Source organism: Elaeis guineensis, chromosome 3 (genome assembly GCF_000442705.2).
Source record: "Elaeis guineensis isolate ETL-2024a chromosome 3, EG11, whole genome shotgun sequence".
Taxonomy (NCBI): domain Eukaryota; kingdom Viridiplantae; phylum Streptophyta; class Magnoliopsida; order Arecales; family Arecaceae; genus Elaeis; species Elaeis guineensis.
Window position 1 is genome coordinate 97886444 of NC_025995.2, and position 21703 is coordinate 97908146.

The following is a 21703-nucleotide window of genomic DNA, read 5'->3' on the forward strand; positions in this document are numbered from 1 at the left end:
TGATGCAAGGCGAGGGGATATACTGCCTACAACTGCTGGAATGGAAATTGGGTGGTTTCTGAGAATTAGAGGAGGACAAAATATTCCAAATTTCAAGATTTTCTTACTTTTTTTTCTTTTTTTTTTTTTGATTTTGGTGCAAGCTTGCCGCATTGTTGAAGCCATTCTGGTCGGTACTGTAAATCTCATGGTCTACTGACGTTTACATTGGTTGGAAGGCTTCTAGCTTCTTTGGGATTTCTATGTGCATTTCCCATTCTTGTATGGGATTATTGATGCTTTCATAATTTCATTGAAACCAAGATTTTTACTTTTTAGAGCAGTACCATGCAGTGCAATCCTATTAATTGCACCATTCCTTATCTGACGTGATCGGAGGTGATTGGTGTGAGACAGGATTGTGCCATTCAACAAGATGCATGTATGTTGCGAGGGATGGTCACATTAAGTTGTCAATGGGATAAGACAAATGTGGACGAATCATGCTTGTGGTCGGAGAATTTTTTACGTCTAGGATAAGATGGGATGAGGTAAGATAAGTTTTTTTTTTTTTTGTTCCTTTTTGTTTAGATCATTCCTATCCTCATTTAGTGATCACAGCTACTTTAAACTAGTCCAAAGTATTATCTTCTAAACTAGTCTTCTAGGCAAGCAGCTACTTTATTATTGCTTCGTGATTAGAATTAAAATTAAAATAATAATATATTAAAATAAAAATTGAAATAGTTATATTTTTTAATATATTTTTATGAATAAAATTTAAAAAATTTACCAACATAGATGTATTTAAAAATCAATTAAATTAATATTTTTAGATAATTAAAATTTTAAATAAATTTTGTAAAATGAGAATTGAATGCTGAAAGAAAAGTTGGGATTAGGCTTTAGATTCTCATTATTCTCAAATAATTATGATGGGAATCATTTATTTTTATTTTCAAATTTAATTTTTTTCTAACAAAATATGTTATGTTTCTCTTGATTGTTTTTGTCACTCATCTCTTTATATTGCTCTATCTCTAAGCCTGCACAAGTTTAAAACTAAAATACATGACCCGGTGGCATTTGCATCGCTCAATTACGTTTTGCATCTCCTCTTTCCGGTTAGTTATTGTCAGTTGGCGCAGTCCGGAGCATACGACTCGTCATTCAATGGCCGACACAGTGTCCACGTGTCAAAAAAGCAGTCGCATCTTGCAATCATTAAATGCCTCGCCGTTGCCGGTAGCACCTGAGACGCGCGTGATACGTGCGGGACCCACGAAGAGGAAATCTCCATCGACAACCGAACTGACCATAACACGACCGTCTGATTGTCCCCGACTACGATGATCGACGTACCATTCTGCCATCACCGCTGGGTGGACGGTGCAATCGGGTGGCTGTGATCCCATCCGTAATTTATTGGTTGTTACTAGTGTTGCGGCGAATCCCCTCATCGTCCGATCGTCAGAATCGCACACCTGCAAGAAAAATCCTCACTGACCGGAGATACCTCCATCTGGGATCCTCCGACGGTCAAGTTAGAGAGGAAATTAGGCAACAGTGGAAAGAACCAGGGATCCAGCTTGAGAAAGCTTAAGAGAGCTTGAGAAAGCTGGAGAGGGTTTTTTTCAGAGCTTACCAAAACTGTTGCCTTATCCCGTTTTATAGTAGAATGCAGTATGGTCCCGTTATTAATGGTGCAGACAACTGGAAAGTTGTCAAATCGTCGGGGGCTGTCAAATCGGCATGAGTTGTCATGTCCTTGACAGGACAACACCCCATGGCGGTCGTACAGCATGTCCTTAGTAGGACGACAGCCCATAGCGGTTGTACGGCGTTTGGACGGGCTGGCCGACTATATGTCGGTATTCGGCTGCCGGAACGTCGAGTGACGACTCGAAAACACCGTTGGTTGATCTGGTGCCTTATGGAAGTCAGACGTCAGCTGCCACCCCCGACAATAAGTCGGTGATATGGGTTCGGCCGCTCGACCAGTTGAAAATAGTATGGGCCTGTTTGGCCGGCATATCTTTGGTCGGATATTGTCGGCAGTCATTATCGGAGTCGTCTGTCCGCCCAGTGGGTAGAATCGGGCATCGATCGGACCGTTCCGAGGATAAGTCGGCATATAGGGGTCGGTCGATATATCCCAACAGTTGCCCCCCCCCACTCCTGAGTCCGATGTCGTGTTGGCCCTCGTCACCACGTGGGCGATGGCCTCAGACGAAAGGAGTGGTTTTTCATCACGTCCCCGAGTGTATAGGTCGTAGCTCCGACATACCTCGTTAGGACGTTCGGTAGGATCCAGCGTAGTTGATCAAGGTAGTCAGTGGCGTGCGCCATGCTAAGGGCAAAGCAAGCCCCGATCGCAGGCCGGCGTCCTGACTGTCGTACAGGTTGCATAGGATCCGATGGTCGAGGATCGTCCCGACTGTAGGTCGAGCATCCATCGCCCGGACCTTGGTCAGGCGTGCACGTCGGGTCGGGTGTCGGCCAATCCTCGAACGTAACTTGTCGGCACGATCATCCCGTAGAGTCTGATAGTCGAGTAGTGTCCGACGTATTCGGATAGGATAACGATGATAAGTCGAATATCCGTTGTCCGACCCTTGGTCGGGCGTGCACGTCGGGTCGGGTGTCGGCCAATCCCCGAACGTAGCTTGTCGACACGATCATCCCGTAGAATCTGATAGTCGAGTAGTGTCCGACGTATTCGGATAGGATAACGATGACAAGTCGAATATCCGTCATCCGGTCCTTGGTCGGACATGCACGTCGGGTCGGGTGTCGGCCAATCCCCGAACGTAGCTTGTCGACATGATCATCCCATAGAATCTGATAGTCGAGTAGTACCCGACGTATTCGGATAGGATAACGATGACAAGTCGAATATCCGTCGTCCGGCCCTTGGTCGGGCGTGCACGTCGGGTCGGGTGTCGGCCAATCCCCAAACGTAGCTTGTCAACACGATCATCCCGTAGAATCTGATAGTCGAGTAGCGTCCGACATATTCGGATAGGATAACGATGACAAGTCGAATATCCATTGTCCGACCCTTGGTCGGGTGTGCACATCGGGTCGGGTGTCGGCCAATCTCGGAACATAGCTTGTCGACACGATCATCCCGTAGAGTCTGATAGTCGAGTAGCGTCCGATGTATTCGGATAGGATAACGATGATAAGTCGAATATCTGTTGTCCGGCCCTTGGTCGGGCGTGCACGTCGAGTCGAGTGTCGGCCAATCCTCGAACGTAGCTTGTCGACACGATCATCCCGTAGAATCTGATAGTCGAGTAGCGTCCGACGTATTCTGATAGGATAACGATGATAAGTCGAATATCCATCGTCCGGCCCTTGGTCGGGCGTGCACGTCGGGTCGGGTGTCAGCCAATCCCCGAACATAGCTTGTCGATACGATCATTCCGAAGAGTCTGATAGTCGAGTAGCGTCCGACATATTCGGATAGAATAATGATGACAAATCGAATATCCATTGTCCGGCCCTTGGTCGGGCGTGCACGTCGGGTCAGGTGTCGGCCAATCTCCGAACGTAGTTTATCGACATGATCATCCCGTAGAGTCTGATAGTCGAGTAGTATTCGACGTATTCGGATAGGATAATGATGACAAGTCGAATATCCATTGTCCGACCCTTGGTCGGGCGTGCACGTTGGGACGTATGATAAACGGTGGCAAGCCGAATATCCTTCGACCGGTCGTGACCAAGTCGGTGTGTCGCGAGTGCGACTGCGGTCGTCTTGACGTTTTGCCCTTCTTAGTCGAAGCTAAGTCGGCAAGTTAGCCAACCACGTTGGTCGAGGCTCTTTGCCTTCAGAGGTAGAGGCCGTCGCAGATATTCCGCTCCTTCGATCTCCATCAGGATCTGCGCACGAGGAGCAGAGAGAGGGGTGTAAGAGTCATATCTGTGATGCATCGGTCTCGGACTCCACCGTCGGGGCGAGACCTGTTTATCGGTCGGGGGCCTGCTGGGTTCAGCAGGAGCCCGACTTTCCTTCTGCTTCTCTTTCTGGCCCGTGCCCTCGGTCAGGCACCGACCAGAAGTTCCTTCGTCCATGCGCATGTATTTGTACGCACGCTCCAGCAATTCGGCATATGTTCGGGGGAGGGTCTTGTTCAAGGAATATGTAAATCGGGACCCCCTTAGCCCCCTCTTCATGGTCGAGATAGCCATGTCTTCGTTGAGGTCCCGAACCTCAAGTGTGGCCGCATTGAATCGGGTCATAAAGTATCGGAGTGTCTCATTTTCTCCTTGCTTGAGGGAGAAAAGACTGTCCGAGGTTCGTGGCGATTTCTGACTGGTGCTGAAATGAGCCACGAAAGAATGCTCAAGCTGTCCGAAGGAATGGATACCTCCTGAGCGGAGGTAGGAGTACCAGACCCTAGCAGCTTTACGAAGGGTGACGGGGAAGCCGATGCAAAGGAGGGCATCAGTTGCATCTTGAATTGTCATGAGAGCCTTGTAGCTCTTCAGATGGTCAACTGGGTCGGTGGAGCCGTCGTAAGGCTCCACATGAGGTATCTTGAACCGACTAGGGATTGGTTCATCGAGGATGAATCAGGAGAGAGGTTGGGTAGTCCGAAAGTTGACGTCGTTTGAAGACTTCTGACCATCCGCCTGGAGCTGGGCAAGCCGACGGTCGATTTCTTCAAACTTACGTTCGTAGTCGTTCAACCATCGGTGTTGAGAAACCCCAAGGGTCAAACCTCCCGACGAATTTGAGAGTGAGGCGGACGGTGTCTGCGGCCGCTTCTCCTTCCTCGCTCGCTCCAGCTAAGAAGGGGAGGGACGCCGAGACCGGTGGGTGTTGCATCGTGGCCGCCTTCTCCCTTCTCGGTGGCAGTGCTGAGACGACTGCTCTTGAGGAGGAGACGGAAGTTGACGCGGGCGTCGTCAGCTGCTTCTGGATGACATAGGGTGCGCCGTCAGTTGTTCCACCGGCAGTTACGGCAACTTAGTCGGTTGTTGTTGGAGGTTTTTGACCGTGTCCGTCAGAATGGTCATTTGCCGCACGATCGCCGCGATCTATGCCTCCGTGGTCACCACCGGATGCGGAGAGCTGGGTTCCGCTATGAAGGGTAAAGGAGGGGCCTCTTCCCGGCGGGAAGAGTGCCTCACCGATCCGGTAGCTCTCGATCGCTGAGTCCTGATTTTTGTCATCTCGAGAGATTTTTCAAGCTCTATTGAGCTCGCTGTCTTACCTTTGTCGATCCCCTACCTGGCGCGCCAAATCTGTTGCGGCCAATCCCCTCGTCGTTCGATCGCCGGGGTCGCGCACCTGCAAGAAAAGTCCTCACTGATCGAAGATACTTCTGGCGGGGACCCTCCGACGGTCAAGTCAGAGAGGAGACTAGGCAACAATGGAAAGAACCAGGGGCTCAGCTTGAGAAAGCTTAAGAGAGCTTGAGAGAGCTTGAGAAAGCTTGAGAGAGCTTTTTTCAGAGCTTACCAAAATTGTTGCCTTACCCCGTTTTATAGTAGAATGCGGTATGATCCCGCCACTAATAGTGCAAACAACTGGGGAGTTGTCAAATCGTCGGGAGTTGTCAAATCGGCGTGGGTTGTCATGTCCTTGGCAGGACAACGCCTCATGGCGGTCGTACAGCATGTCCTTGGCAGGACGACAGCCCATAGCGGTTGTACGGCATTTGGGCGGACTGGCCGACTATATGTCGGTATTCGGCTGTCGGGACGTTGGGTGATGACTCAAAAACACCGTCGACTGATCTGGTGCCTTGTGGAAGTCGGATGTCGGCTGCCACCTTCGACAGTGAGTCGGTGATATAGATTCGATCGCTCGATCGATTGGAAACAGTATGGGCTTGTTTGGCCGGCATACCTTTGGCCGGATATTGTCGGCAGTCATTGTTGGAGTCGTCTGTCCGTCCGGTGGGTAGAATCGGGCGTCGATCGGACCGTTCTGAGGATAAGTCGGCATATAGAGGTCGGCCGGTATATTCCAATAATTGGCATGGCCCATAATTCATTTAAATTTAATTGTTGCTATGTTATTATCATGGACGCTTGGTGTTTAGGTCCACTACCACAAGTTCTGGTTTGTAGGTGACTTGAACGGGCTGGTTCTTCAATCACAGCCATCCACAATTGGCGCAATGGACATGATTTTATGGGCCCACATCATATATGAACAACAGACCTGTGGAACCTATATACTCTAGTTACGATCTGGTGCATATTTTGAGAAAGGCTAACTATTTTTCTCCCTAAGTTTTAGAGGTTTTTCTTCCCGCCAGAAAAAAGAAAAGAATTATACGATAAAACATTTGAATCAACGACTCATTCCATTATTATGATTTACAATCTTTATAACATCTATATAACATCCAAATATTCAAGAGAGAATTATCATTGTGATTTATAATATTTTAAATGATCAAATATTTAGTTAAAGATATGGTTGCAGTTTATTTGAACTACTTGAATGTTTAATTCACATATGATTTAAAATATGAAGTTGAATGGCCTATCATGAAATATATTTTTCCAAGATAATACTTTTTAAACTCTATTTTTATATTTTTTTAATATATTTTATAATAATATCCGGAAATCAAACCATTCAAGCTATAACTCTATCATTGTTATCCATTATTTTAAGAGCTAAAGACGGCCGTTATCGAGTTTCTATGTTTAATTTATTGAGAAAATTGAGTTCCACTTCTTAGTTTGTCTGTTATTTTATATTTGGGTTCTTATCACGGAATGTTTGATCGGTAATTTTTGACCTAATTTTTAATGATGGACTCTTGACTTTGTGAAATATACCTAATTACTGTGAAATAAAGGTCTAATTGCTCGGAAACAAGAGCAATACCCTAGAAGGCATAGATCTTGAAAGCATCTCCCTTCATCAGATTTGAATTCTAAAAATTGTAATTTCATCTAAGTATTTTCTATCTTATCATTTAAATAGTAGTTTTGTTTGGGATAGAATTTTGGTTAAAGATAGACTCCTTGTAGTCAAGATTTAAATCATTTGGCAACGATTCTCTCAATTAAAACCTTGATGATATTTACTCCCTATCTTATTTTTTGAAATTAAAGTTAAATAAATTCTCTTGCCATGTCATGCTCATGGATTCTTAGGGTCGAAGAAGGACCGGAGCGTGCGGGGATCTTGTTGGATCGAAGAATACGAGGCGGAATGTGGAACTGCTTTGTGGACCCCAAACCAAAAGAAAAGGGAATATAAAGTCCTCTCTTTTGAAGCAACCGAACAATTGCAGATATCTTCACGAGCCTCAGCATCACAACTCAGCTAACAGTAACATAGTCAAATTACTGGAAAATAAAAATACGTTTACCTACATTCCTTCCACGCTTTGTATAGCCTATTGTCTATAAACCTTTCCCTATCAAATTAAATTTTTTCAGGATTCATTGAAAGGACGTCTATGGGTAAGTCAAGAAGTAGGGCCAATGCAAGGATATACAAATTTTTCAATAGAGTCAATCCAGTGACATAATTACAATCTAGAACAATATGAACTTTGACTTGATTAATTCATGGAACAAGTATTCTAGAGAGGTCCATGGCTGTTCCAATGCATCTTGTTTTCCATGGAACGTGTGAGATAACCATCATTTATGCTCTTTTTGATTTTTTTTTTTTTTAAATAGATTGCAGAAGAAGTAATTGGAATTTAGACCCACTGAGCTAGAGGTCGTGGAGGTGTTGGTTTTGACTAGCCTCAAGATTCTAAAAGTAGCTTGGCATGAACTTTTAGCCCACCCTTTTCAAACTAAGACTTGGCACCTGCCACTTCTAACCTTCTTCATTTCGAATGATACGAGGGGCGCTGTTTTCTATATTCTTCAACAAGGACTTGTTAAACTTTCACATTGGCTAATTAGGTTACAAAAGTCTAAGCGTGACAACCTAGCGAACACATTTAACATGGATACTTGTCTATGTAGCACTCTTAATCCTTCGAATCTCAATCAAAAAAAATATTTAATGTTAGGTCACCAATCCAAATAATTTTCACTTATCCAAATATCAAAAAATTATCAACATCATCCATGATGATGGGAATTTTTCCATTATCCCTCTATCTCTCTTAAAAAAATATATTCATCAACCAGAATCCCAGTCAATCCCTATCTTTATCTGCTATGATTTTTTTAACCATATAGATTCTATACAGTCAATAATTTATATAATAATAATTATAAATCAAATGCTGAAGCTACCATCGAATGCCTGTTTTCCTAGTCTTCTACTCTTCCCATATGTATATATGAGTCTCTAAAGTCTAAACCTCTCTCTCCACCTTCGCTTCCCCTCACCTGCATGCCTCACCAACTCCCCCAAAAACGTTGATGCAAACCCCCCTCCGTCCAATCCCAATTCTCTTCTCGTAATCTTTCTCTTTTTTTTTTTTTTTCTTCTCTCTCTCTTTTCCTTTTCCTTTTGATTTTGATTTTTTTTTGGGGGTTTTTCTATGGATTTTTAGGAAAAGAGGGGAGAAGAGGCCGGCAAAGAAGCTTGGAGTCCACGAAAAGAGGGAGATGGAGATGCTACTCGATGAGATCCCCCATGCAACATCTCCTCATCACCATCATGATAATGGTGATGCTCGCGCCGGCAATGACCGTGCCCATCAGATACAGCAGATGCATCCGGCTCATGACATGCATGGTTGCGCTGCCAATGATGATGGTCCATCACCATCCCATGGGCTTCTCAGTGGCCATGGACATGGCGCCGGTCATGCATGGATGACCCCGCCGCCCCTGCTGTCGGACTGCATGATGGAAGAGCTCGGCTTGGTCGCCGGGCTGCGCTGCCTGAGCATCGGTGATGGTCGGGAAGCACCGCCTGCGCTCCCGCCGGCGCCGGCGCTTGCGAACGGTGGGATGAGCCCTTATCTTTCCCAGAGCAATTATGGCAACAATTTAGCGTTTGGCGGTGCTTTAGGTGATGTTTATGGGGAGCCTCGGCGCTCTGTTCTCCCAAACCATGGGTCTGGATTGCAGCAGCATTGCTCTACGGATGCTGATTTATCGGAGTCGTGGCTTGAGGCCCACCTGTTGGATGCTCGAGCATCCTGTTCCAATGATCTTTATACTGCAACGGAGAATTTCCTATACAGAGGGGAAGCAATTGGTGCTGATGGTGCTTTTGATGCAAACTTGGATTACAAGGGAACCCGGGGTTCAGGTTTTCCCTCGTCTTTCTTGCAGGTGCCACATAAAAGGGTGGATCTTGGCCAGGATGTCGATGCTCTGAATTCCCTGAGCCCCGTTCATGCCGGTCTTTCTAAGCAAGACTATAGCTTGCCATATAGTTGGGCGCCTCAGTCGGTGTTGCTGTCGAGAAACCTGAGAAATATCGAGGCTTTTGGATGTGAGGACAGTTCGATTATGCAGGGGAAGGGGCTGCATTTTGTTGGGAACCGATGGCATGATCTTCTGCAGGAGAGGAAAAGGTCGCAGCTTGACGACCGGATGTATTTGAGAGGCGTCCCTGTCACAAATGTGAATAGTTTGGTTGATGTTCACAGCCCAAAGCCTGGTTGCTCTCCAAGTTTGGCATCAAAATTTGATTATTTGATGGGCATTGAAGGGTATATGTGCTACATTGCGAAGAACCAGCATGGGTGTCGATTCTTGCAGCGTAAATTTGATGAGGGAAGGCATTTTGTGGATTTCATATTTGACAGGATCATCGATCATATTGAGGAGCTCATGGTGGATCCCTTTGGAAATTATCTCATGCAGAAGCTTCTGGATGTATGCAGCGACGGACAAAGGATGCGAATCATCCGCAAGCTGATGCAAGATGCAGAGGAGCTCGTCAGAATCTCTATAGACATACATGGGTATTAGTGGTTTGCTTATTTGATATTAACACTAATTTGCTTTTCTTTAAAATCTATGTTAATATTTAAAACATATGATTTTGATGTCTTATTTTAGTTATTTGTTGGATTGGCCTTTAATAATGTTATATTGTTTCAGGACAAGGGCTGTACAGAAGCTGATAGAGACTCTAAAAACCAGGCTGCAAATTGCTCTGGTTATTTCAGCACTACGACCAGGGATTTTGGATCTCATCAAGGATCTAAACGGCAATCATGTGGTACAACGGTGCCTTCAAACTTTTACGGCCAAGGATAATAAGGTATAGGTTAGGTTTCATTTATTAGCCATATAGAACTTTCATGGCTGAATTTATACAGATATTATGTACCTCATGCTTAAATAGTAGCATTGAATCTTATCTGCACGAGAAGCTTCCTACAAATGCTTTTTATCTCTTGCTAGCTGTTTTACAATGGATTTATGCATAGTTATTTTTAACTACCTCAATAGGTTGAATTGAAAAGTCTTCTGATTTCTCTTCAAGTTTTTCTATGTATCAAATCAATATTCATCCATCAGCTATTATACTCTCCGCATACAGGTACTTCTTTTATAAAATTTCTGCAGATTCACTTTTGAGCAGAGCATTGAGAACACATTGCTTCTCCAGTCATCACAATAATAATTTGGTCTCATCTACTTTTCACGGGTCAAATTTTGGTTCAATGTTATTTTTAGTAACACTCAATTAATAAGCCTACTATGCTGTATACTCTTTAAAAAAAATTTTATAGCTGCCAGCTCTTGAGATCCTTATTGTGATTGATTCAAAAGCATGAAGTTTCTTTTAACACTTAAGAGGAGATTGATGAAAATATGACTCATGTGATTTTCTATTGCTTAAAACCAGATATACGAAACTTTAACAGATCTTTGATGTTCTGCTTGTGTTTATTTGGTCGATAATTGAAAATATATTTAACTTCGCAATTGTACTTTGAAAGTTGCTTGTAGTGTTTAATGTATATGCTAAATTTATAGTATATTAAAGAACCACTTGAATAATCAATCTTAAACAACATTGTGTGTAACAGTAGTTTTGCACAATGTCATGGCAAGAATCAACCATAACTGGTCTTATTATGCTTTTAGCACCAGATCCCTGAATTCCATTTATGATTTTGCTTAAATACCTTATTTTCTAATTATTCTTGTAATGGCCATAACAGACATGTTTGCAACAGAAATATAGGATCCTGTTATATTAATCAAGCCTACATATTTAGAGAAAGGCAATTGTTGACCCACTATTTTATATATTAACACATGGGAACCAAATAAGTATGCCCTTTCATCCCAGTGAGTTGCAACCTTTCACCTATTGTATAATGTGGATAGTTTAGACCATAAAGCATGAAGCTTGTGTGAAAACCTAACATAAAGCTTCATTTCCATCAAGAGTATTCTCATTCATATAAGTGCACAACTGGGATGCCCCATTGTGAATTTTTCAGCTATTGCACTTTAATAGTCTGTCTCCCACAACGGAAAAAATGTTCATGTTCTCTGAGAGACTTGGATTTTATATGAAACATGTGAAAAGCATTACAGATGCCATCATAGAAGTAATATTTTGAGGAAAGTATAGGTAGCTCATATCTGTTAAATACTTTCAAAAATTACGAATGATAATGTTCTGAAATAACATGGACAGAACTGGTAAAATACAACATTATTGAAACCGCTTTTCAGAAATGACACTGACTGCTTCAATGAAGAAGCTCCTGGAATCTTTAGTCCTTGGTTTGTCACCTACTGGCATAGATCAGATGAAGTTATATGTAGAAGCATCACATGATAAGTGCTTGTCTCACATCCAACACAACTTAAAAATAGGCACCTACAGAGAATTCCCACAACAAAGCGAAAACAGACAGAGAATAAATAGTATACGAATTTGTCGAGACTCTATTGAAGCATACCATGAAAATTTGTTGTCATGAATCCAACAGAACTTGATGACACACTTGGGAATATGTGGAGACTGTGCAATGAATGCTCAATGGAAATTTGCACATCTTTAAAAGAGATGTATCTATGCATTGATTCTTAACTAGGAGAATAGATTCACTACAGCCTGCTTTTCCTTCAAGACTCACATGTCCTTGCATGTCCAACTTAATGTTTACCAGGACCAATGACCTTGTAAGCACATGTCAGCACAAATATTTTGTTTAATATGAATAAGAAAATATGACCTTGATAGGATGAGAATAACAACTTGATTTATAAAGCTCCTGAAAAACAAATGTAAGGCTTATTAATTGAGCATTAAGTGTAACTGAAGCCTAAACATTTCTGCATCTGTAGCATCTTTTGCTGCCTCTCAATTGCTAAAGTGCTATATATCATTTTAACTCTAGATGCCTTTCATTATAAAATCTTGCAAATCTATTTGACTTTATTGAAGATTTTGGTTTCTTTTTTGTTTTTCTTTTGTAGTCCAGCATGTTGCAACCTTCCACTCATATGATTCTTCTTGTCGACAAAGTAGGGATCATTGTGAAACTAAAGATTCCATATTTTGCTAAATTTTCTTCAACAATTATTGTATGGCAAATTCTTGCAACAACCATATGCAAAATGGAAATATATTCACTCTTGGGGTTGAAGTGACCCCAACAACATTTTCAATTCCGACCACATTAATTCAATGCACCTTGGTGATTGAAGACTACATTGATCTGGTTGGATTCTAGCAGTAAGCCTATTTCCAAAAAGTGTATATCTGCTATGGTTGATTTTATAAGACCACTGTTTTGCTTGAAAATGTTATTTCCCTGTCACAGCCTTGAACCAGTAGCAGCGCTTCAGTGTCATGTGCTATCTAACTACTCATAATTTAAGTTTTACATGAGTTTCTATCCAATGGCATATCCTAAAATATTTTAGCTATGTTTGACACTACTTCACCATCCTACAAGATGTTAGCTTTGTCGGACACTCATTCCATCCAAGTCTAGTCTCAACCACTTTCATAAACTTCTACTTGTTTGTTCAGGATCCCATTTCTACTGAAGCAATTTGACCTCCATCACCTTAAACCAGGCCATCTAACATGGTTTTCTGTCCTTTTTTCTCTCTTGATATTGCTTCTAGCTTTCTCATCATGCACTCATTTTTAATTTTATTTTTCTATTTTATCTTATCCATCTTTATGGCCTTACTTTATTTTGCATATCATGAGCTCTTTGGTCCTATCCAGTGTCAAAACAATCCAAATCATACAATAAAGCCTGTCCTATGACTACCTTATTCAATCTCATTCAACTGAATGACATTTGACCATAATAAAAAAATTCTAAAGATGCATCTCCAATTTGATTAAGATGCTTGAGTCCTTTCTCAAACACCTCCAATCTTACTGTTCTTTGTTATATTAGAAAAAAGGTACCAAATACAATTCATTTTTGCTGAATCTCCGGCCCCACATTTTTAAATGCTTCCTTGTCCGCCTTCTTATTCCCTGAAAAGCTAAATTATATGTATTCTGTATTGGTGCAACTAACTGCTAATCTTTGTCAGTTAAAATTCTGAAACATCGTCCTATTTAATGTTCAAAAATAAAAGGATGTAGCTGCCTTTAATTAAATATCATGTGATGTATCTGGAACAAGTGTAAAATGGTAAGATCTCATCATGATCATGAAATGTCTGCGAAGTCACCTATAAAATGTTGGAAGATCAAAGAATATAATAAATATCTTGACAGATAGGATAACTTTAACAATATCTATTATAATTTATGAGATAATTTGAAGGTTTTGAGAAGCATTTGAAGATTCTTTCGTCAAGTTAAAATAAGCTTGGAAAGCAAAAACTGCAAAGTATGAGCATAGATAGAGATACTTGTGATTAAGTCACAACTCGCAACTCAGTAGCATAATGCTTATCTGATTTAACTCATATAAGTTTACATTCTGTCAAATAAAATTCATGTGCAACACCAACATATTCTGTTCAACCTAATCTTCTGCTGTTTAAGATATACTGACTTAAAATAACATTCTATGTGACAGTTTATTTTTGATGCTGCTACAAAGCATTGTGTTGATATTGCAACCCATCAATATGGATGCTGTATCTTGCAACGATGCATCTCTCATTCTACTGGGGAAGATTGGAGGGAATTGGTTGCAGAAATCTCTGCTAATGGACTCACACTGGCTCAAGATTGTTTTGGGTAATGTTCTCGTCGATATAAATGCAATTTACTTTAAGTCTGATGATCTAATTACCAGTCCTTTCAGATAGAATGTAGATTTCTTATTCTTTAATCCTTAGTCTTGTATGACTTGGAAAAGGAGCAAAAATATTGATCTTCAACATCAACTTTGGGCTATGCGACTCAAGCATTTCTTGAAAATCTAACTGTTTACACACATATACACAATATGGATTTATAATCAATTCTCAAAAAAATATGGGCTTATACTCAACTTTGTAGGCATGTTTAGATACAATTATGGAAATCCCACATGCAAGTGCCCACCAATCTTCACCAAGAATATTATCTCCATGAGACCTTCATGGCATACTACCATGCAACAAGTTTGTCATCCATGATGTGTAACCTGTTCACCCAATCAAGCTGTCCTCAAGTGCTTAAGCGTGCTTCATAAGGCATCTACCAGCATAGCATAGAGGTTTGTGGGATCATCCCTTTCATAGAGGTTCAAATCCTGATTTTGGAGTAGGTACCGGTGTTCATGTATTTACTATCTACTATCCACATATAGGCATATATTATACAATATATATATATATATATATATATATATATATATATATATATATATATATATAAACATGAAGATGCACATCTAAGAACCAATGACTTCACTTTTGTCTGTAATTTGATGGAGTGCAATACAATAGAGTTTGGAAAGAGATAACATCAGTTACAGATAATCATTGGAGAGAGTGAAGCAACTTGACATGATTTTTTTTCTAATTCAGATAGAATTGTAGATTTCTTATTCTTTAATCTTTAGTCTTGTATGACTTGGAAAAGGAGCAAAAACATTGATCTTCCACATCAACTTTGGGCTATGCGACTCAAGCATTTGTTGAAAGTCTAACTGTTTACACACATACACAATATGAACTTATAATCAATTCTCAAAAAAATATGGGCTTATACTCAATTTCATAGGCATGTTTAGATACAATTATGGAAATCCCACATGCAAGTGCCCACCAATCTTCACCAAGAATATTATCTTCATGAGACCTTCATGGCATACTACCATGCAACAAGTTTGTCATCCATGATGTGTAACCTGTTCACCCAATCAAGCTGTCCTCAAGTGCTTAAGCATGCTTCATAAGGCATCTACCAGCGTAGCATGGAGGTTTGTGGGATCATCCCTTTCATAGAGGTTCAAATCCTGATTTTGGAGTAGGTACCAGTGTTCATGTATCTACTATCTACTATCTACATATAGGCATACATTATACAATATATATATATATATATGTCTGTGTGCGTGCAGGCGAGCGGGCGTGCCGGCGTGTGCATGTGCGTGCGTGCGGGCGTGCGGGTGCGTGCGTGTGCGGGTGCGTGTGTACATAAACATGAAGATGCACATCTAAGAACCAGTGACTTCACTTTTGTCTGTAATTTAATGAAGTCCAATGCAACAGAGTTTGGAAAGAGATAACATCAGTTATAGATAATCATTGGAGAGAGTGAAGCAACTTGACATGATTTTTTTTCTAATTTAGATAGAATCGTAGATTTCTTTTTTTTTAATCTTTAGTCTTGTATGACTTGGAAAAGGAGCAAAAACATTGATCTTCAACATCAACTTTGGGCTATGCGACTCAAGCATTTCTTGAAAGTCTAACTATTTACACACATATACACAATATGGACTTATAATCAATTCTCAAAAAAATATGGGTTTCTACTCAACTTCATAGGCATGTTTAGATACAATTATGCAAATCCCACATGCAAGTGCCCACCAATCTTCACCAAAAATATTATCTTCATGAGACCTTCATGGCATACTACCATGCAACAAGTTTGTCATCCATGATGTGTAACCTGTTCACCCAATCAAGCTATCCTCAAGTGCTCAAGCATGCTTCATAAGGCATCTACCAGTATAGCATAGAGGTTTGTGGGATCATCCCTTTCATAGAGGTTTAAATCCTGATTTTGGAGTAGGTACCAGTGTTCGTGTATCTACTATCTATATATAGGCATACATTATACAATATATACGTGCACACACACACACACACACACACACACACACACACACACACACACACACACATATATATATATATATATATATATATATATATATATAAACATGAAGATGCACATCTAAGAACCAATGACTTCACTTTTGTCTCTAATTTGTTTGATGGAGTGCAATGCAATAGAGTTTGGAAAGAGATAACATCAGTTACAGATAATCATTGGAGAGAGTGAAGCAACTTGACATGATTTTTTTCCTAATATTTACCCAATATAGGTATTTTTAACTAGAGTTTTATTAAAATAACTAATGACAATTTCAGCACTAAAATTTATAGGGCCATGAACTGATCTTGCTCGTTTTTCATTATGTTACCTACATACATGCTTTCTAAGACCTCTAATTTTGTAAGCCTCAAATAGTGTTGCCATAAAGAACACTCAATATTTCACATTTTTGCTATAAATCCTCTTTTTTGTTTTGTAATAATCATTTATGGGTCAAACTAGCACATGGTCTAATGGGTAACCTTATTAAATAGTTGTGCTTAACTACTTATAAATGCATAATTGTTCATCTGAAGCTTCCCATCTGTTATATTTCTTCATTTTTCATAACATAATATTATCAAAACATATATTATGTTGTTCATTGCCTTTTCCTTCTGATTTTCAGCAGCCTATTCATTTATTGTTGTCCACTTGCTTGGAACTATGAGCTGACTTTTTTAAGATATAATGTACATATGATACCCTACATTAGTGCATGGTCTTTGAAACATGCTAAGGCTCTCTCTCTCTCTCTCTCTCTCTCTCTCTCTCTCTGTGGGTTGCTGATCTTATGCACACAACTTAAAAAGCTGCAGATATCATGTTCAACTCTTGCATAAAAAGTTTAGTTAATTGGAGATGACATATAAATGGATCAGTTGAGTCATATTGGTTAGTCTTTTTTCCTATCATCAATAAGAAATCAAAACATTAAATGATACATTTTGTTGAGGAATTCCATCGCATCAATGCAAATTCTGCATTCTAGGATTTTTACATTAACCATTCAAGACAATGATCTCAAAAATCTATTTCTTGACAACAGAAGTATTCTTTAGTGCAAATTTTTGGAGCTTGGATGAAGGATTGGAGGAGAAATAGGAACTTTAATAGAGGGTTTTGCAGTTAGATGGTGCCTTAGATGATGTGCATTAGTGTATCTGCAGGCAGGACAATGCTCTTAAAAATCTATTTCTTGGCCTCAGAAAGTATTATTTAATAGAAACTATTTGGAGCTTTGATGAAAGAATCAAGGAGAAATAGAAACCATAGAGCGTTTTGCATTTAGCTGGTGCTTTGAGATGAAGAGCACTGGTGTGTCTGCTATTCCTATTTAGAACTTTAAAATCTATTGATCCCATCCAAGGCATGTGATGCAAAGTTGAACATTTTGTAACAAATGTCTTCTTCTCAACATCTTGTTCATTTATGAACCCCTCATGAAAGAGATAGGGTTACAGAAAGTGACTAGAGCCAATCTGGTAGTTGTTGAAGCCACATTGGCAACTTTATATATATATGTAATATAATGAATATGTCTGTGTACATCGGTCACAGGCTACTTCTATCTTATTTAAAACTGATTGGAGTTATAGAAGTATGTCTTTAGATTTAATCATTTTTTAGTTGGGTTCATCATGATTTATTTTCATAATAGCACTTAAACTGGGGCAATAAACCATTGGAGATGCAGGGTATATGATGTGGAGCCTCATGCCATGGGTGGGGAACGTATAAATTAGAAACATTTGAAGGATTATGGCAACATGGAAGGCATTGTATAGAATTCAACAGGGTACATTAACTAGATTCTTGTTTGTGGGTTTCCATTAAATCATGATATAGACATACAGCAAGTTATCCTCCAAACGCTTCTGTATATAAAACATAATTGCACTTGCTTTTCTGTTATATGATTCAATAAGGAATGTGTTGCATTGAATGTTCTATACATTCTATGAAAGATTTACAAACTATAGAGAGTAATGTCAAAACAATTTAAGTTCATGTGCCTGTCTACATACATGCATGCTTTTCTTCCCAACCCTCCCCACCCCCCCCCCCTCTCCATGGGGCTCATAGTTTTAAATTATCAAGATTCTATTGTATTATTATTAAATTATTAAACATTATATTGCAGATTAATACTGATTATTTTTGTATGTTTGGAAACATAGATTGTGGGCATTGTGATGGATAATAATGCATCAAAGATGAAAGTAGCTAGGAGTTCTGATGGTATCAACAAGTGTTCCTTCATAAAGATTAAAGTTCTTTTCAAAGTTTAAGCACTCGCAGTCATCCCAAGGTTTCTTGGGTGTGACAGAGGCATGATATAAGCCAATTCATAATCTTGCTTCTGTCTAGCTTTTTTTGGATAGATTAATGTCCTTTTTATATAAATACTCAAGTGAAAATTATTTAGCCCTCAAGTTTGGCTGTTAGATAAAAATTTGCAGTTCTAGTGATATTCTGATTTCTTCCATTCCACTTTTGGCTTCTATGACCCGGTTGGAATCTTGTATTTTCCCAAAGACTAATTTGGTTTCCTGCAGATGCTTTGAATTTGTATGGTCTCTTCAAAATTGTTTGTCATATGCTTTAGATGCTTTGAATTTGAAAACCAACTAATTTGTTTTGCTGCAGATGCTTTGAATTTGTATGGTCTCTTCAAGATTGTTTGCCATATCCTGCATATGTTGCTATTCAAAATTGTTTGTCATATCTTGCATATGTTACTGTTCAGGCTCTGGGTCTTTTTAACCTTTTTTTGATTCCTCTAACGGAGACCATATTTATCTAATTTGTTGGTTCTGCATTGTTTGTATAAAGGTTTCAATATACAATATGTCATTATTCATCCGAACTCTAAAGCAAAGGTTTGCCGTACTGCCCCATACCACCCAATATGGGATGCATCATACTGTACCAGCCATACCACTCCTGTACTGACACTACCACATTATACCGAACCATATACCGACATTATAATAGGATAATACTGGTATGAGGTCCGCTACTATGATGGTGAACTTTGATCTGAAGCACATCCAATAGTTTCAAATTCTACTTTTCAGTTTCATATAGGGATCGGGGAGGGGATGGTCCAAGCTAAATATTAAAGATAAGTGAGAAGATAAGATTGCTAAAAGACAGAAGGCTAGAAAAAGAAAGAACCATATATGTTAAGAAGATATCAGAGTGAATGATATAGTTTAAATAATAGAAAATATTTATGACAAGAATCTCTATCTTTTGGTTGGTAGCTCCAGCTAAAGAGTTATTAAAGCATTTACCCTCTTAGAGATGTTTGGGTTTGAAATAGGCTGAAGATTACTGGTTGCGGGCGTGCACGCATGTTAAAGTTCTGAATTGAAACTACTCTCTGACTAGAACTGTGCAAAAATATGATGTGAAAGGTGCCATCTGTGGCCATCTATCATACGAAATAAAAATACACTGCAATGTGGTTTTAGTTGTACTTACTGGCTGGTTTCTGATAAGACCTTTATTTCAAAAAAGTTAATGGATTAAGAAAAATAGATTTGTAATTCATCCTGGTTAGTAGCTGAGATATAAATCAATGGAATGGAAAAAAAAAAAAAGAATCAAATCTATTCTGGATGTACATTAGAAGCCAATAACATCAGGATTATCAGAATTAAATAAAGCACAAATTTCAATGCTACCACAATGCTTGTAGAAAAGCAGAAATAGAGATGTGCCTTACAAAAATTTATTCACTGAAGCACAACATGCAGCAAGATGGGCAGGATTTACGCACTTGTAGGAAACGATATATTATGGTTCAATCTGCTCTCTGCTGATGTCACTATAATATAGGTTTAAACTTTGTGTATAATTTGTTTAAATTTGTCTTGTTAGATAATGTTCTTTGGGCTATAACCCATTTTTGGTACAAGGGTACATGCTGAGAATAGAAGTAGATTTTGATCTTTGGTCCCATATGGGCTTGTTTTGTGCCATTGGTCTCAGACTTACAGTGTTTCTTATTGTTGTTTCAGAAATTATGTTGTTCAGTACATCCTAGAGCTGAAAAGCCCATTAGTAATTGCAAATTTGGTATCTCAATTTGAAGGAAATTATGTACAGCTCTCAATGCAAAAATTCAGCAGCCATGTAGTAGAAAAATGCCTCAAGGTATTTGGGGAAGATGATCGGGAAACTATCATATTAGAATTGCTTTCAGTGTCTCAGTTTGAGCAGTTACTGCAAGATCCTTACGCTAATTATGTCATTCAATCGGCTCTTCAAAATACCAAGGTCTTGAATCACCAGCAAGATATAGTTATTTAAGCATCTTACACTCCATTCTATCCTTTTCTTATTACTTTTTAATTCTCAAAGCAGGGTTCTCTTCGTAGTGCACTGGTTAATGCCATCCATCCTCATGCCGCAATTCTCCGAACCAGCCCATACTGCAAGCGGATCTTTTCTCAACTAAAGAAGTGATGCAAATTCTGGATTTTCAAGATCCATGTTGTAGTTTCCATGTTGAAGGCAGTTGTTGCTGGGTCACGTGAATCTAGAGTTCCAATCCTGTAACTGAAGTGAGATGGATTGCTAGAAGATCGTATTAAGATGTAGAGTTATAACATATCTGCTGTAATGTTCTGCTGTCTTTATTGTCCACACTTAAGTTATTGCCGTTAGTACATATGACTGTCAGTGTAAAGGCAATACCTTTTTTTGGTTTCATTTTGCTCAGATTGTTGAAGGCATGGATGTTATGAATAGATGTGTTGTTGCAAAATAGATTTTTTTGGTTTATTATAGTACCATTAGTAATTTTTCTCAGATTATTGAAGGCATGGATGTTATGAATGGATGTGTTGTTCCAAAATAGATTTTTTTTTTTTTGTTTATTATGGCACCATTGGTAATAGCTACAGGCTGCATAATGTATTGATAATACCTTGAGTAGTTAAGGTGGTGGGGATCTGATTTCTTGTAAGTATTTGCTGCAGTATAGCCCAAAAATTCAGCTGCCTAGAAGTGGTCACATGCTGTAAGTGTACCTTTTGTGTATACCGCATGGTAGGTTATTGCCTTTATTCTTTTGATCTACTAAAAAAGGCTTTGTCAGAGAAAAACACATTTCTTTAATTTCTAGTGATTATTTTTTACTGCAAAATTTCTTGGTAACCTTGGGATCTGCTTGGTTGTTTGTAACTTGTTGAAGTTGGCAAAAGATGATTTATGAGAAGTGACTTATGCTGAAGCAGCAGATTTAAGTGCTTGGTGGGTTCTGAAAGTCATGCATGCAGAAGTCAGTTTTGAGACTTAAGTTCAATTTGTAGAAACTGAATAGGATATTATAACTTCCAATCAAATCTAGGATTTGGTTGCTCTAGGGCTAACTGAATCTGCTCACCTCTCTCATGAATGGTGAAGTTAACCCCCTGAGTTGATTTGCAAACCATATAAAAGTATTATAATGATGAAAACACACAAACTAACAAAGGTAGAATGCTCTCTACCGGAAAGCTCTGCAATTAATGCATGAATTTTTTTGTTTTAAGCCTT

General features: G+C 39.6%; 1 protein-coding gene across 1 annotated transcript; it reads left to right on the top strand.

Annotated features, from left to right (window-relative positions):
- The first annotated feature begins 8247 nt into the window (after positions 1-8247).
- Positions 8248-20967, top strand: LOC105041777 (putative pumilio homolog 8, chloroplastic). The gene is made up of 6 exons (XM_010918806.4): positions 8248-8384; positions 8481-9848; positions 9988-10150; positions 13911-14074; positions 20182-20440; positions 20528-20967. Exons 1-6 carry the CDS (start codon positions 8347-8349, stop codon positions 20627-20629), a joined length of 2094 nt encoding a protein of 697 aa, XP_010917108.1. The 5' UTR covers positions 8248-8346; the 3' UTR covers positions 20630-20967.
- Positions 20968-21703: the final 736 nt, after the last annotated feature.